Raw genomic sequence first — 16,154 nt, forward strand, 5'->3', positions numbered from 1 at the left:
TAAAGATCATTCAGGCAGCAGAAACAATATATATGCAGAACAGCTTGTAGAAAATGGACAGTGTTGAAAAACACAGACTGCGTGTTTGTTTGTTTGTTTGTATGTGTGTGTGTGTGTGCGTGCGTGTGTGCGTGCACAGGTATCATTGGTCCGCAGTGTTATTTTCAGCACTTTCCCAGATTGTTTTCCAGCTCTTCTTCTATGGTGTGTGACTCTATTATTTAGCCTACCCGTCTATTTTCGGCAGAAAGTGACGCTTTACTGCTCAGCACCGGCTCGACTTTTCGGCCGGGTCACCGAGCAGGAACGAATCCGCCCTTCACACCCCGAAGTCTCATCTCACAGAGACGTGAGGAGGTGTGTTACCCCCCCCATCCATTTCCATCTACCCTTCTATTCCTTCGACGTTCTCCTCCCTCCATTATTTCCCTTCGTCTCTTCTGTATCTTTTTCTTTTCCTTTCTCCTCATTCATCTTTCTCTTCCTTCATTTCTTCCTGTATGTCCTCCTCTTCATTTATTTTTGTCCCTCTTCATTCCTCCCTCTCCTCCTTCTCATCACTCTTCCTTCATCTTCAGTTACTTTCCTTCATCCTCTTGTTTTTTCTTTATTTACTCTTCTTTCTCCTTCTCACATCCTACAGTGTGAAATGTGTGTGTTCATTCATTCAAGCTTTATTGACATGTACAGACATGTCACAAGCATTAAGACTCATGACCTTTGACCCCGGGGAGAAATTGGATTTGTGAAAAGGGAAGCCAATTCGGAAGTGCCTTGAACTTGGAAAAATATGTCAAATGACCGTTCTTGTCACATGATGTTTTACCTCAGTAAACATGAGTTTATGGTCTTAATCTCTGGTTTCAAGTCTTCTTCAATCCAGCATGATGTTAAATTATAGTCCATTTCAAATCAAATCAGTTAGCTACTAAGATGACTTTGACCATGAATTATGAAGCTAACTTTGTTATCAGCTTCACACTAGAAGCCAGTAAGGTTGCTACTCTGGGTGTCGCTCTGCCGCACAGGTTCATCAGATCCACTGTTGCTCTTTCACACTCCAAATATGGTCACTTCCTTTGCTAGTTTGCACAAAATCCCAGATGGCGACGACCAAAATGCTGAACTCCAGCCTTACAAAACCATAGTCCACAAGGCAATGGGTGACGTCACCATGACTACATCCATTTCTTGTATACAATCTATGGATTTCTCTGAGCTGATGATGGAGATAAAGGGAGGAGTGATGAGGACACCATCACTTTTCAGTTGGGACTCTGTTACACTTTAGGGTGAATATTTGGTTTTGGTGGTTCTGGTAGGATAAGTCTCCAGGAAATATATGTCACTGTAATGTCCCCCAAAGTCATGAAAACACACCTTGTTTATGTGTGAGTGTGTGTGTGTGTGTGTGTGTGTGTGAGAGAGAGAGAGAGAGTGTGTGTTACATCGGTCATTGCTGTTGCTCTGCCTTGGGAACTGTTCTCTATCTAAGTATAATTAGTAGCCAGAACGACTGATCACACACACACAAACACACAAACACACACACACAGGCCTTTTTTCCACCAAATGTATGTTCTTCTGGACATTTGAAATGTAATCAATCGGGCCCAGTCGCTGTCACAATGCCGTTCTGCTGGCGAGCCGTGACACCACCGACATGTTACGGCCTGATGGCGTAACAACCAACAATTATCACCATTTTCTTTTGTACTAAAAACAATTCAATGTCCGTTCTACTTCTATTTTATTTCTATGGGTCTACACTTTTCTGGCTGTTGGACTTTTCTGAATGTTTCATGAGGCTCATTATAGTTCCACTCTGATTGGTTCTATGCACTGTCAATCACATGTGTCAAGGCTTGACAGTTGTTAAAGGGCTCTGTGGATGGAGAAAAGGGCAGATAGGAATAACCAGACAGAGAAGGAAGCAAAGAACTACTTAGTGTGGGTTTAAAATAACCTGCAGGAAAATAAACCAGTTGAAACGGGAGCATTAACGCCATCCGACAACTGGTCGATTGGTCCATTTGTGTGTCAATCACAAGACTTTCTAGTCAAGGCAGGCAGCTCTGTCGAGTAGACTTGATGCCTTCAAAAGTTTAAGTTTGTTTATTTGTTGTAATATAGGAACTGAAATGCATTCTTGATCAAGAAATGAAAAGCGCAGATTGATCAAGAAATCCCTGACATGATGGTGAATAAGGAAGGCGATCAACAATAAAACTATGAAATAACCAGCGAATCAAGATTAGAGATCAAGAGATCGTCATGTTTCATTTTGCTTTTCATTTCATTCATCAGTGTTTCAACTACTGCAAATAATGTGCATACATTTAGGAAAATGTTTTTTTGTCTTAAGGTGTTGAGGAACTGCTCACATTCATGACTTTTTAAATGAGTGTACATAATCCCACTGTATGAGTAGTTAATCCAAAACCCTGTACATCAACATCTCAAATGAACCAACTCCACATTTTGAAGCACATATATTGAAATGTTTGAATGAGTCCAGCAAAGGCCATTCATTAGATGATCAGTGGATTAATGTGAGCAGGCAGCAGGCTTTACGTTGACACGACTGATTCCTGTTGATTGATGACTAAAGTCTTCAGATGCTCTGCCGCTTTTTCTTCTAGCCTGTGATCTTCTTTACCACTCTTCTTCCTCCTTTTCTTCCTTCTTGTCTCTTCCAATTTTTTTCCGTTCCTTATCTGCATCTCATCTGTCATTTACTCCTTTTGCTTTTCATTTGTTTGGCTCCCTGCACCTCCCCTCCAACTCCATCTCCACCTCCCTGCTTCCTCCCTTCTCCGCACCCCCCCTCCCCCCCTACCCTTGGATAAACTGTTAACAGAGGCCACGTCCACTCAGTATAGACCCGCCCACACACCTCCTCCTTCTCCTCGCCCCCCGCCTGCTCCTTCTGGCACCCCCTTGACTTACTCCTCCTCCTCTGATCCCCCACCAGTGTCCCCCAGCCCAGGCGTTGCCCTCCCCTCTGCCCCCCGCGACCTGGTCCCTGTCCTAGTGTCCAGCCGATTTGTTCGACTCAGCTGGCGCCCCCCGGAGGAGACCGGAGGAGCTGTGCAGACCTATGGCATTTATTACTCCCAGGATGGAGTGGAGAGGTAAGATGGACATTTATTCTTTGTCGCCACGTCAAAAAGGAAATGGGATTTTCCATTGGATTTTCGATCATTAACTCTGTGGCAAGCCAAGATGTATGATTCTGGTTTTACACAACAATGCTACGAAGGTGGACTACGCATAATGACGTTTAGTAGTCTCAAGAAGCCACTTGTTAGCTTCTGACTTTGACTCATTTTATGTAATTAAAACAACGTTAAAATCTCTACAACTTATGTTCACCACAGACCGTTTTTTATCTACCAAAAAACACAAACTTTGGAACAAATTAACTCTATAAGGCTACTATTCACATTAATTCTGAGGGGGCCATGCATTTGTGTACCATATTGCATGGTAGTCTATGTTCCATTGAAAACCGCCTCATATGCTATTTGTCAATTGTAAATTTGTCATTTCTCACAGCAAGAAAGTTGAATTCTGTCAAACCTGAAAAAACATACGAATACGAAGCCTGGGTGTTCAGTACCAGGAGGTAACGTTGCTCATACTAACAGATCTCGCTCCTTCTTTCTCTTCCTGACAATAAAAAGAGTTGTTGTGATAAAAGACATCAGAACCTGTGATAAACTGAGACCTTCTTGACCTTTTTTCTGAAACAAGGTCCCATGGGCGACCACTCGGCCTCTCTATAGAGCCACACCAGCTAGCATGGTTTAGGCTTTAAGCTTCCTGAACTAGGAATCTCCACGTCTTTGACTTTGACATCCACAAAGACGCACTGTGAGAATGTTAAAGGCAACACTTCTTCCCTTAATCACAGCTCTCCTGCACACAGCAGCTCTGAACACATCGTCGTAAAAGCTGTGGGTGACATACTGGCGAGTCCCCCGCTGATGGTAAACGCTAACCTCTGACAGTCAGGGGCCCCAGCTGAAGGCTTTAAGCCTCGTTCCCGTGGGGACCGACCGGCCTGCAGCTCCAGGGCTGCGTACGGCACGCCGGACAAAACAGCCACTGAAGTTTCACCATGAAACGATACAACAGAGAGACTCTGTCAGTCCTAATGACTCGCAGACGGAACAGAAGCAGAGGTTTTGTCAGTTCTAATGACTTGGAGCAAAATACAGGGATTTTTCATCATAGTAACTCGCAGAAAACGAGAGGAGGGAAGAAGAGAAAACAATGAAAGATTCTAGGGGAAGGGGAGATGGCGGAGAGGGCAAGGGCGAGTGAGGAGGATTTTCTTTTAGATCAGGAAAATGGAAAAAGAAGGGAAGCAGAAAACACTAAATGGACAAAACGATGAGTTTCACTCCCTACGTGTCCTAACAGATGGCTTAATGTTTCTAGAATATGGTAGCGTACACAGAGATGCCACCGTTTGGTACTTTTCCTTGTCTCTACATGCTTTTGTGAAAAGAAAAAAGAAATATGTTTTATGCAACTTGAAATTTAATGGATTTTAATCCTATGATATAAAAAAAACAAACGCTTGTGTTTCCTCTGCCCCGAGATAGATTTTCTCCGTTTCTCACTTGTGAATGTTTGCCCAATTACAAAAAGGGACGTCACACATGGCAACAGCTACATGACAACATACGGAAACAACTCTGATATAGTTCATAAAAAAACACATCAGATTTTGGCAATCTGGTCCCAGTTAGCAGTAAAATGAGAAGACATATAGAGGCGCTGTCCAGGTGTTTGCCTCCTACGGTCTGATAGTGAAATACTTACTTAACATACTTGCGTGGGTGAAGCTGGACCAGCTGTTTGGTACAGCCTCAAGGTCTGTGGATCTCAGCAGACAAAGACTCTGAGGGTTTCTGGCGGTGGGTCTGAGCTTGTCTCACCTCTGTCCTCACCAGCGTCCCAATTAGGTCTGTATCTGCCCTAAACTATCTAATACCAATGCAGCCAGTTGGGTGTCCTATGTGTCAGAAAGTAACGTTGTGGAGGTCAGAATGATGATGATGGGCCAGTAACAAATCTGACTTTACTTGCAGGAAACCAGAGTTTGCGTTCTGGGACAATTAACGTGTTCCGTAACCTGTCTGTCCCCCACATTAACCATGCTGCAGTCGCTCGGGCCAGCTAGGGTGACTCCAGAATGGCTCAGCAGTTGGTCCTCTGCCTGTGCAAATCTATTCTAACCTTTTTAACAAGTGTGAGGACATCCTCTGAGAGGTCTCCTGTTGTTCACACAGCATGACTTCAGCCCTGCGTTTCACTTAGCAATCGTTCTGGAGTGTACCAACAAAAAGAAGCCCCAAATGCTACAGCCAGTGCAAGACGTGGTGAGGTGAAACTTGGGGGAGGGGTCACGGGTAAGTCATTAAAAAATGTATAAATTTCACACTAACAGCTAAATTCAAAGCACCTAATTTACAAAAGGGAGGACTTTTCTGATGATAAAATGTGCTTGAATCGGAAAAACACAAAATTCAGAAAAATGAAAGCAGAAAACATAGAATTTGGGGAAAAATCTAATGGAATCTATGATAATAATAATGTTTACCCTGTTAACCATTTCAGTTTGGCTTATTTGAATGCTAATATTTGCAAATTAGCAATAAACGGAGAGGCTCATGGGAACATCATTATATTTGTAGGAATTCAGTCACAGTTGATTATAGTGCTAGAAGGAAAGTTAAGGCATTAACAAAGATATTACAACTGTGGCTCAGCGGGTTGGCCATGTTGGAGGGTCGGCGGTTCGATCCCCGCCCTTGTCACTGTGCAATGGTCGTTGTGTCCTTGGGCAAGACACTTCACTTGCCTCGTGTGAATGTGTATGACTGCTGTATGTTTGAGGTGGTGGTCGGAGGGGCCGTAGGCGCAGAATGGCAGCCACGCTCCCGTCAGTCTGCCCCAGGGCAGCTGTGGCTACTATCGTAGTTTACCACCACCAGTATGACTGTGTGTGAATGAATGGAACCTGGAACCCAGTCAGAGTGCTTTGAGTGTCTTGAAAAGGGCCATACAAATCCAATCCATTATTATTATTATTAAAAAATATTTCATTGGCTCCAGCTTCCAAATAGACAAATGGTCACTCGCTGTAGCCTAGACATCAGCCTCATTTTTTCGTAGCCTATATATCCCATTTTGCTGAATCTGCACTTGCCATCGAGACAGACAACAATGAGATGACTTTCTCCTCTACATCTTTCGCTATGATTTCTATGCAGACATCTGACGGCGGGAGGTGTCACTAAGAGAGAACACAGACAGGAAATATTTCACATTATGGGAGAATATAATGTTTGTTGAATTGAGAGGAATTCATTGATGACAACAGATGAATTAGAGGATCGACTTGTTGACGCTACAGTTGACAATGGAAACAGAAGAGAGAGGTGGAGACTCTTCTTGCATGAGGAAGATGAGAGGGAATCATAAAAAAGGAAGCTGACGAAGAAACGCCTCCCTCTGAGGATGATTTCTTTTTTCGAGCAGGCTGAATGACCTCAGACTGTGGCCTTTGAAGGACAAAGAGGATTCACGCTGTGACAGACACGGACCTGCTGGTTAACTTGACATCCAGCTCGGCCTCTCTGCTGTTTCACTCGGCAGCTCGGAGAAAAATATGGATTCATGAACCCAGAGAACTCCACACACTTGTATCTTCTCTCAGCTTCCAGCTCTCTGATGCTGCTGATTGTGTCTGTCCACCGCGTTGGTCCAGACACGGAAATCTGGACACCTACTAAAGGTAGCATCAGGAAAATGAAATTACATATTTCGACTTCACACCCATCAATCCAGACTCCATTCAGAAAACAAGCATTTTAAAAGTGATTTGCTCGGTGTCTTGCAGGCAGACCTTTTTTCAAATTGTTGTCATTATGCAGTTATTTTGGCATCTTTTTCTATCCCTTTATTGCAATTAAATCACAACAAAATTGATTGATTTGTAGTAAACCAGCAGATGTTTTTGCTAGCTATTCACAGTGAATACGGCTGAATTAAATTCATCGAGCACCTCTGGATGACGTTATGAACTCAAACAGGACGGCGTTTGGTTTCCTGGCAACATGGACAAAGCAGCAATAGTGGTTATTCCAGCAATGTTTGATGGAACATTGTCTGTGTCTACAGGGAGTAAAGCTCCCCCTCCTCTCCAGCGCGTCCAGCCCGGGTGACACAAATAAACACAAATGATCCTGCAAGTAACCTTGTAGTAACCTCTTGTCATATTTTCCTGAAGATCATGTCTAAATACCCTTTCACGTGTTGCAAGTTGTTTGCTGAATAACAGTATTACAGCAGGATTGTGCAAGGTTAATCAATGGCTTGTTATATTCTGTAGTGAGGTGTGTTAAATTGTGTGTTCTGCAGATTATCAGGTTTTTTTTTTTTTTTTTTTTTGGTGCAAAAAAACAAAACAAAAAACAAACACCTAATAACATCCATTCCTTTACTTTATATCTCAAGAGGTAATTAAATATTTCATTAAGATGACAACCCAAGAGTTGGCCTTTTTTCTACTGTTGGAGAGAGCTCAAACCTGGTAACCCAAAGCTCAATTAGAAAAGCTTACACTGTGTGTAGAACAGTCTAACTGCTGGTAGTGAGATGAATATGAGCATTTAAGGAATGTAGGTCATTCTTTAAAAAGAAGTCCCTTGCATAGAAATGAAACCTTAAAAGACTCCCTGCTGACAGTCCAACAGTGTAATAGATCCTAAAAATCCTCTTCTCCAAATTCATTGCAAGGGTCTGTTGTTCTAAAATAGTCCATTTCCTTACCAAACAGATTTGTGTAAATGGGTCTTCAAAGGGATTGGTGCATGGATTAAGAGGTAAAATATCAGCAAGGGTTTCTGTATATTATACCTTTGTGTGTTCTGTTCAGGCCAACGTTGAATAAATGCTACAAGTCCTGCTCACGTCTACATAGTCCCCTATTAAGTCCTGTACACAGTCCTCTTCATCGTCCTCTACAAAGTCCTTTACATAGTCCTCTATATAGCCCTCTACATAGTAATCTATATAGTCCTCTATATAGCCCTCTACATCTTCCTCCACATGGTTATCTACAGTCCTCTACATAGTCCACGATATAGTCCTCTCCTTAGTCCTCTACACAGTCCGCTATATAGTCTTTTATATAGTCCTCTAGTCCTCTATAGTCCTCCACATAGTCCTCTACATAGTCACCTAGTTCTCTATAGTCTTTTATATAGTCCTCTACATAGTCCTCTTTGTAGAACTCCCAGCATAGTGAGTGATTTTGGACACCACCCGTACATCCCATTACACATTATGTCAAATCCAGTGTATGAAAGTACCAGGATGTCCTTCCACATCTGGTTGTCTTTTTGCACCGTCCAAGGCAGCATGCTTCTCTGGCTAATCAGACCCACAATCCTTTGCACAGTGGATAAATGAGCAAGAGGCTCCAATCTCAAGGTGTCATGTCATGATGATGAAGTACGTGCTGATTGAATGCATCCTGCATACAACAGTACTTACTTAGCAACGGCAGCCGCCGTGTGTAATGTAAAAAGATAAAGTGGTGATTTTGAACACAGCTCATATTCCTGGGCTATCGCTAAGAGATTATGCTCAGTGGAGATGAACTGCACCTTGCCTGGAAAGCAGACGGATCAAGCATCGGCAGCAGGAGGCGGGGATTGGAAGCAGCCTTGGAACATAATTGTTTCTACACTGTTATTAAATTGCAGTTTTCCTCTTCCGTTCTCTGGAAATCAAAGAAGTAAAAAAAAAAAAATGTGTTTGATGTTCTTTTTGTGATTCTCACTGGATCAAATCAAGAATGTTCAATGTTTTTATCAGTTCTCATCAAAGTGCAACACAATTCTACCAGGATAAAGTTTTATAACAACGTGCTTCCTTTATTTCATATGAAAATCGTTGCAAATAGATTTTTGCCTGTTTTCTTTAAATATTAAAGCCGCTGCATGTATTCATGCTGCTCATGTTTGCAGCTGCCTCGTCAGTGATTCGCTGATGGGTCGACTGAGAGTCTGCAGAGGTGCTGTAATCTGAGGATTAGCTGCCATCACTGGATCACACAGATTACATCCGATTACGACGCAGATTATCTAATGTTACAAAATCAAACTGGATTTTAAGCACAGCTCTATTTGATATTCATAATGAGCTAAATTATATAAAAATGTTAAGTAAATTAATTAAATAATCTAAACGAGGACCGTGTGATTAGGAGCAACGGGTTAACACATTATTGTTAGGATTAAAAAATGTACATTGCTCTGTATGGATTTGTAGTCCAGTCGTTGTGTGACGGTGTGTTTTCCCACGCCAGGGAGCGGTCAGTGAACGTGTCGGAGCCGGAGTCTCTGGAGCTGACGGTGTCCAACCTGAAACCGGAGGAGAGCTACACCTTCAGGGTCATCGCGTACAACGACGTGGGGCCGGGAGAGAGCTCCGCCCCCCTGAGGATCACCACCAAACCTGACCGTACGCCACACACACACACACACACACACACACACACTTCTTTACTTTGACATTGCAATGAGAGCAAAAGCGACAAAAAATGGGGCTCGATCTACACTTTTATCCACGGCAGATGAACTATCCAGAATGGTCCTTTATTGCATAACCATAATCATGACCATAATCGTAACCACATTTTCACGCCACTGATGATTCCACCGTGAGATTGTCAGTCGAATCCGGCTCTTTTGAGCTGAATAATATAGATATTAAATTATTCATCACAATCCTCCAATAACAACTAGAGCAGCTCTAATGTCTGATCCGAGGTGTAGCTTTGGAATGTAGAGTGTAGAGTCAGAATGTCGGCACTAGTGTACTGTCTGTGTGTTTGAAGAGTGTGTTGCCTCTGTGTGTCTCCACAGTCCAAGTTCCCAGCAGGGTGGAGTCCCTCAGGGCAGAGGCTCTGTCTCCCACCTCCGTCCAGGTGAGCTGGGAGGCCCCCAGCCTACCAAACGGCCCCATCCTGGGCTACCGACTGCTGTGGACCGAACGGCCGTCTGGCAAGGAACAGGTCAGCCTCCCTGCCGTTTTTCTGAGCGTGATAACTCTCGAGTGTAAACACTGAGTCAAAGTGTAACCGCTCCCCCGTGTTTGTGTTCAGAGTTTGGAGGTGAACGGACTCAACTACAAGATGGAGGGACTCAACAAGTTCACAGAGTACACGGTTCGAGTTCTGGCGATCAACCGCTACGGACCAGGCACGGCCCCGGAGACGGCCAGAGTCACCACGCTGTCGGATGGTGAGTCCACCTTAACATCTCCCCAGGGGGGGTCGATTACATCAGGACCAGGTCCAACTGGCTCTTCTAGTGCCCTTTTCAATACCACAGGGAGGCAGCTGTCCAGATGAACGTTACAACACATTCATCATTCTGACTGATTACAGTGTCTTCCCCCTCGGCCCTGGTTCAGCACTGATCCGGGTTCAGCAATGATCCTGGTGGTTTAGAGTTAAATATCACTTTTCAACTCAAGTGAACCTAACAGAACAAATCTTAGTATGAATATTTTAATCAAACAATTATGTATGCTTAATGTTATTCAAACCTGATGTGATTAGCTCAACTGTATATTTTACATTCACAATTCACACCGGAATAATACAAAGCTACAAACTTACCAGGACCTTATTGTCTTGATTTAATTAAACCACATATGACCATACATGAGATATAATTTTAAATGCATACAAAACTAGATTTAAAAATGTGTGATGACAAGACAATATTTCACTCGTTTTCTAAATACTATAATACTCAAAGTATAAAAGCTCTGTAAAATAAAAATCGAATAAAAAGAATAATCGAAGGGAACACCGAGGGTATGGTCCACATTAAAAACCTTATAAACATTTCCACAATAATTGTAAGTTACGTATAATAACAATTTGCTGTTTACATAAAAACATCATGCAAGGCAAAAGTGTTTTTTTTTTTTTTTTTTTTTTGCTGCACTCGAACAAGTGTTTTTTTGTCCGAGGAGGAGTTTATCCTGAGAGTCCTTGGTTAGTTGAAATGAGAACGTTCTCTATGGTTATAATCAATGATTGTACAGGCTGAGTTCTACAGGAGATCAATACATAATTACAACATTTGCAGTGCAAGTGCACTAATATTTGAAGTGGCATTAGCATCTTCCCATTACTGTATGTCGCTGAAGTTCAATTTGTACAATATTGCCCACACAGTATTTCAGAGTAAAAGTCCATAAATTAAGGGTATAAAAAAGTATTAATGTTTCAAAACTTGCAGTGTTTGGAAAAATGAAAGTACACCGACAGTGTGCTGCTGTCTGCAGCGTGACTGTGTGTGTGTGTGTGTGTGTGTGTGTGTGTGTGTGTGTGTGTGTGTGTGTGTGTGTGTGTGTGTGTGTGTGTGTGTGTCGTACTATTTTCCCAGCACAAAAAAATATGACTGATTGTAACATTCAAGGAAAATGTATTAATTATTAGGAAGTCATATCTAACTTCAGGGAGCAGCTGTACAGGCTGTTAGACTCAGGAAATGGTTGACCTTTGACTTCACTGTCTCACGGGTAGAGTGGCTATTGTGTCAACACTTGGTTTTTCGTGTCACACGGGACGTGAACAGGGGTCTCCTGGATGAAAGTCCTGTGTTAGTTTGACCCAATCACCTCACACCCCCACGGATCTTCTCAGTCGTTGTACCACATCTGCTGCTCTGCCCGCAACGCATCAAAAAGGTCGCCGTCGGACGTTCAGGAGCACCGACCATTGCGTTACCAGGCAGTGAGACGGGTTGACCCCTGCAGTTCCGTGGAAGCCCTGCTGGTCTAGAGGTTTGCTGGGCATGTTCCCCTGTTTTCTCTCGACTGTCCACACACGACGACACTTTGTTTGATGCTTCCATGTCCAACAACGAGCCTGAAGGCCATATAAAACGCCGCTCGTAAAAACCCCTAGTTATTGTCGACTGTTATTGCCTTATTACTGTAAACGCCTGCCCATCCGTCAGGACGCGATAAAAGCTTCTTGTCCCTTAGTTTGTGTTGGGGGGGGGCTCTAATATCTCCTCTGAGACGGGTCGTTGTCGTGAATAAAGTCCCCTACATAGAGGATGGAGGCATCTGTCCGGCTGCAATCTCCAGCATAGAAACGATGCGTATTAACGCACACGGATGCAGCCGGCCTGCATTGTGAATCTTCCAGGCTGCTTCTCAACGATAACGCTGACTTGTGGGCTAATTGAATCCACAATAAAAAAGTGACACGCGTGCAGCCGGCGAGCAGCTGAATCAACAGATAAGCTGCCGACGCTTAATCAGGCGTCTGGTTGGACGGACGCGGCGCTCATTCAAACACCCACACTTTGATACTCATTCGGATCGCAGCACCTCCCGTCTCTGATTCTCTGGCCGGGGGGGGGGGGGGGATGTCATGTGTCTCCTGCCTCTTCATCATCATCATCCTCTTCCTCCTGCTATTCATTGTCTTCATTTTCATGCTGCATCCGTTTCTTTGCCTTATTTGTTTTCACCGCCTGCGTCCTTCATCGCACTTATTTTCTTCTCCTTCTTTGTTTTCGCTTCACTTTGGTCTTTTCCTTTTTATTGTGTTTTATTTTCCTCTCCTTCCTCATCATCACCTTTGTTATCTTCGTCTTTTTCTTCTTGTTTGTCTTCTGCAGCCTCTTAATTATTTTTCTGCCTTCATCTTAATTGCCATCTTTCTTTTTTTCCCTCTGTCATCTTCTTCCCTTTCTTCTTCGTCATCCTTGTTTTAGATCAAGCAGCCTGATGTCCACTTGTCTGTGTGTGTGTGTGTGTGTGTGTGTGTGTGTGTGTGTGTGTGTGTGTGTGTGTGTGCAAATTTAATGGCACCTGTCAGGCGTCTGCTGGTAATCTTGTTTTGCCACAATGACGCCGTCAGATCTCGGAGGCTGAACGGCGTCCAGTCCGCCTCCTGTCTGTGCTGATGTCATCATCAGGATGATTGATTGACAACAGCGATCTGACACCAAACAAGAGTCAGCCAAGCACTCAGCCGACAAACCGACCCCGATAAAAAACCTTTTTAAAGCCGTCATCTGCAATGAGCCGCTCGGCAGAAGCTCTAAGACATTCAACCGTTATTTTAGACCCGTTTATTTTTTTTTTGCTTTACATTTTTTTTTTATTGGCAACCAAGAAGTCAAAAATAATGAATCACAATCAAATTAATCATAATTTACCAATACATTTTTTCAATTTATATAGATTAAAAAGTGTGAGAAAAAGAAAAACAAACAAACAAAAACAAAACACATCCACCCATCCATCCATTTTCTACCGCTTATCCTGTATTCAGGGTCGCGGGGGGGCTGGAGCTGATCCCAGCTGTCATTGGGCGAAGGCAGGGTACACCCTGGACAGGACGCCAGTCTATCGCAGGGCCGACATGTAGGGCCCTAGTTTCGTAGACCAGGCGCAGTCAGCTTTCAGCGCACCTGCGCCGCGCCGACGGGGTGTGTCCGCCTGGACTTTGCAAGTTTCGTGCACCGCGCAGGCCGGCGCAGGCTCGCGCAGGCACACCTCCCGACTCGCCCACCGGCGCAAGTGGGAAAGAGGGAGGAGAAGAAGGCGTGAGTGGGAGACGAGGAGGAGACGAGGCGTGGACTGGGATAAACACAGCCGATTCAGATCTTCACCAATCAAATGAGCTCCTCTCCTCTCCTTTAATGCGTTAGGGGAGGTTCAGTGCAAGTTCCGTCACTTGACAACCCGATGACAGAAGCAGTGCCGCCGCTGTGCGCGCGTATCATAATAATAACAATGCCGATATTATAAAAAACAGGAGAGAGAGAGGGAGATGTTTTGGTCCGAGAGGCTGAGTTTCCGTTACGCGTGCCATCCGCCTTTGATCTGACGTCAGATGTGACGGGACAATCTATATAGATATAAATTCACGTGTTGATTCAGTTAGTTGCATTAAATAGTGTTTGTTGTGATTATTTATTGCATGTAAATGTGCCTGGAACTGTGGAAACCTGCCTGTGAGGTCTCGGTGACGTGTGCGCACTGCGCGCCGTCAACCAAACTTCCGATCCGCCAGCTGTGATTCGCATTGAATGAATGGACTTTATTTACGCCTTACACCTTGCGCCGAAAGTAGACCAGGTTGGAGCTGGCGAGCTTTCAGCGCAGTCTCGGCGAGGCTTTTTGCCACGAAACTTCCGCTACGCCAAGCTGAATCTGTGACGCCTCCCCCTGCTGCGCCGCCACACCCATCTTGGCGCAGGCGATCCACCAAACTGCCAAACTGACGGTGCGCAAGGCTGCGCGGGTCGAAACTTGCACTGCGCCGGCTGCGCCACCCTGCGCCGGTCTATGAAACTAGGGCCCGTAGAGACAAACAACCATTCATGCTCACATTCACACCTACGGGCAATTTAGAGTCATCAATTAACCTATCCCCATCCTGCATGTCTTTGGACTGTGGGAGGAAGCCGGAGAACCCGGAGAGAACCCACGCTTACACGGGGAGAACATGCAAACTCCACACAGAAGGAACCCGGGCCGACCAGGACCCTCTTGCTGCGAGGCGAGAGTGCTACCCACTACACCACCGTGCAGCCCAAAAACAAAACACAACACAATAAAAAGCATCAGACTAAACAAGCATAAAACTAACACAAAAAAGTATAGATACTGAATCACATAGATTAATTTAGAAGAAAGAAAAAGGAGAAAAAAAAAAACAAAGTGGTGGTGTACAGATGTCGTAAATCTCAGTAGTCCAGAAGGAGGGAAGGGGGGAAACAGATTGTAGGCAGTTGAGGACCAGGCGTATACAGTCTGTATGAGCTCAAACTCACCCTTAAGACACTTAAGTTCTCTTGAAAGAGGGTATCCTGCGTATCTTATTCATTTTCTCTCTCCATAAGAGCTGTTCCTCATTACACTTTTCCAGAAGATTAGAAGCAGCTCCCTCCAAAGAAATTGTCTCGAGGAAAGTTTGCAACCATCTTCCCATTACCAGATGGTCAGCATTTTTCCAATTGGTAGCAATGAGTCTTTTGGCCGTCATACATCCAGTTATTATAATTTGTTTGTGATCTTTGGGCCAAGATCCAGAGGCCATATAATTCAATAGACAAAGTACTGGGTCACGCAACAAGTCCTCCAACTCATACGACCACAGTTGTCGTTGGTCCATGCACTCGAATACGACCTCTGGGAGCGTATTGCGGAGATTCTTCCGCAACGATAGTAGTGGTTAAGGTTAGGGTTAGGTCGACGTGTGGAGGCGGTCTCTGCCGATGATGCACGCGCGGGGGGGGGGCGGTTGCGCGGGGGGCGCGCGGGGGGGGGGGGGTGATTGACGGGGGGGCGCGCGGGGGGGGGGGGGGTAGCGCGCGGGGGGGGTGATTGACGGGGGGCGCGCGGGGGGGGGGGGGTAGCGCGGGGGGGGCGCGCGGGGGGGCGCGCGGGGTGGGGTGGGGGTGGGGGGGGTTGGGGGGGGGGGGGTGGGGAGGGGTGGGGGGAAGATTTCGTGGAATCGGGGTAGGTTTAGGTCGACGTGTGGGGGGGGGCGATCGTCTGAGACACCGGAGTGTCGATATTTACTTGACCGCTAGAGGGCGCGCTATTTTGAAACGTAACATATGGTCGTAATTCGGTGCTTGACACACGACCTATGTGGTCGTTTTCTCGAGGAGGACAGTCTGGGGTCACAAACAACATATTGACCAATCATTCCACCCAGGGATTGTGTTACACTTTCCCAAAAGGATTTTATTTTTGGGCAGGCCCATACCATATGAAAAAATTTACCTTTTTCTAGTTGACAGTGCCAACATCGGTCAGAAACAGAGGGGTTCATTATATGAAGTCGAACAGGGGTAAAATATGTTCTATGCATAAAATTAAAGTTTATCATTTTGTTCTTAACTGATTTTGATACTTTGTGTAATTCTTTCCAAATCTGCCCCCATTCTTCAATTCCTAATGAACTGCCCAAGTCAGTTTCCCAATTTCTTTGAACCATATTCCATTCATTTCCTGTTGGGCTGCTTCCTGTGAAGCAATCTTATGTTTCTGTTTGACCATAGAGTCAAGTAAAGTTTCAG

General features: G+C 44.6%; 2 protein-coding genes across 2 annotated transcripts in view; one reads left to right on the plus strand and one right to left on the minus strand.

The window, feature by feature from the left end:
- LOC311029323 (uncharacterized protein) overlaps positions 1-16,154 on the minus strand; it is a 482,663-nt gene that overhangs the window by 176,870 nt on the left and 289,639 nt on the right. The window lies entirely within an intron of this gene.
- Positions 1-16,154, plus strand: part of dcc (DCC netrin 1 receptor) — a gene marked incomplete at its 5' end in the record, with an annotated part of 283,130 nt that overhangs the window by 145,453 nt on the left and 121,523 nt on the right. Inside the window, 4 exons of the mRNA XM_084035956.1 lie at positions 2,975-3,134; positions 9,392-9,546; positions 9,951-10,099; positions 10,190-10,328. Coding sequence (XP_083892082.1) covers positions 2,975-3,134; positions 9,392-9,546; positions 9,951-10,099; positions 10,190-10,328 — 603 coding nt within the window. The remainder of the gene's footprint in view (positions 1-2,974; positions 3,135-9,391; positions 9,547-9,950; positions 10,100-10,189; positions 10,329-16,154) is intronic.

The sequence above is a fragment of the Eutrigla gurnardus genome, assembly GCF_963514095.1.
Source record: "Eutrigla gurnardus genome assembly, chromosome: 19".
In the NCBI taxonomy this organism is placed as follows: Eukaryota; Metazoa; Chordata; class Actinopteri; order Perciformes; family Triglidae; genus Eutrigla; species Eutrigla gurnardus.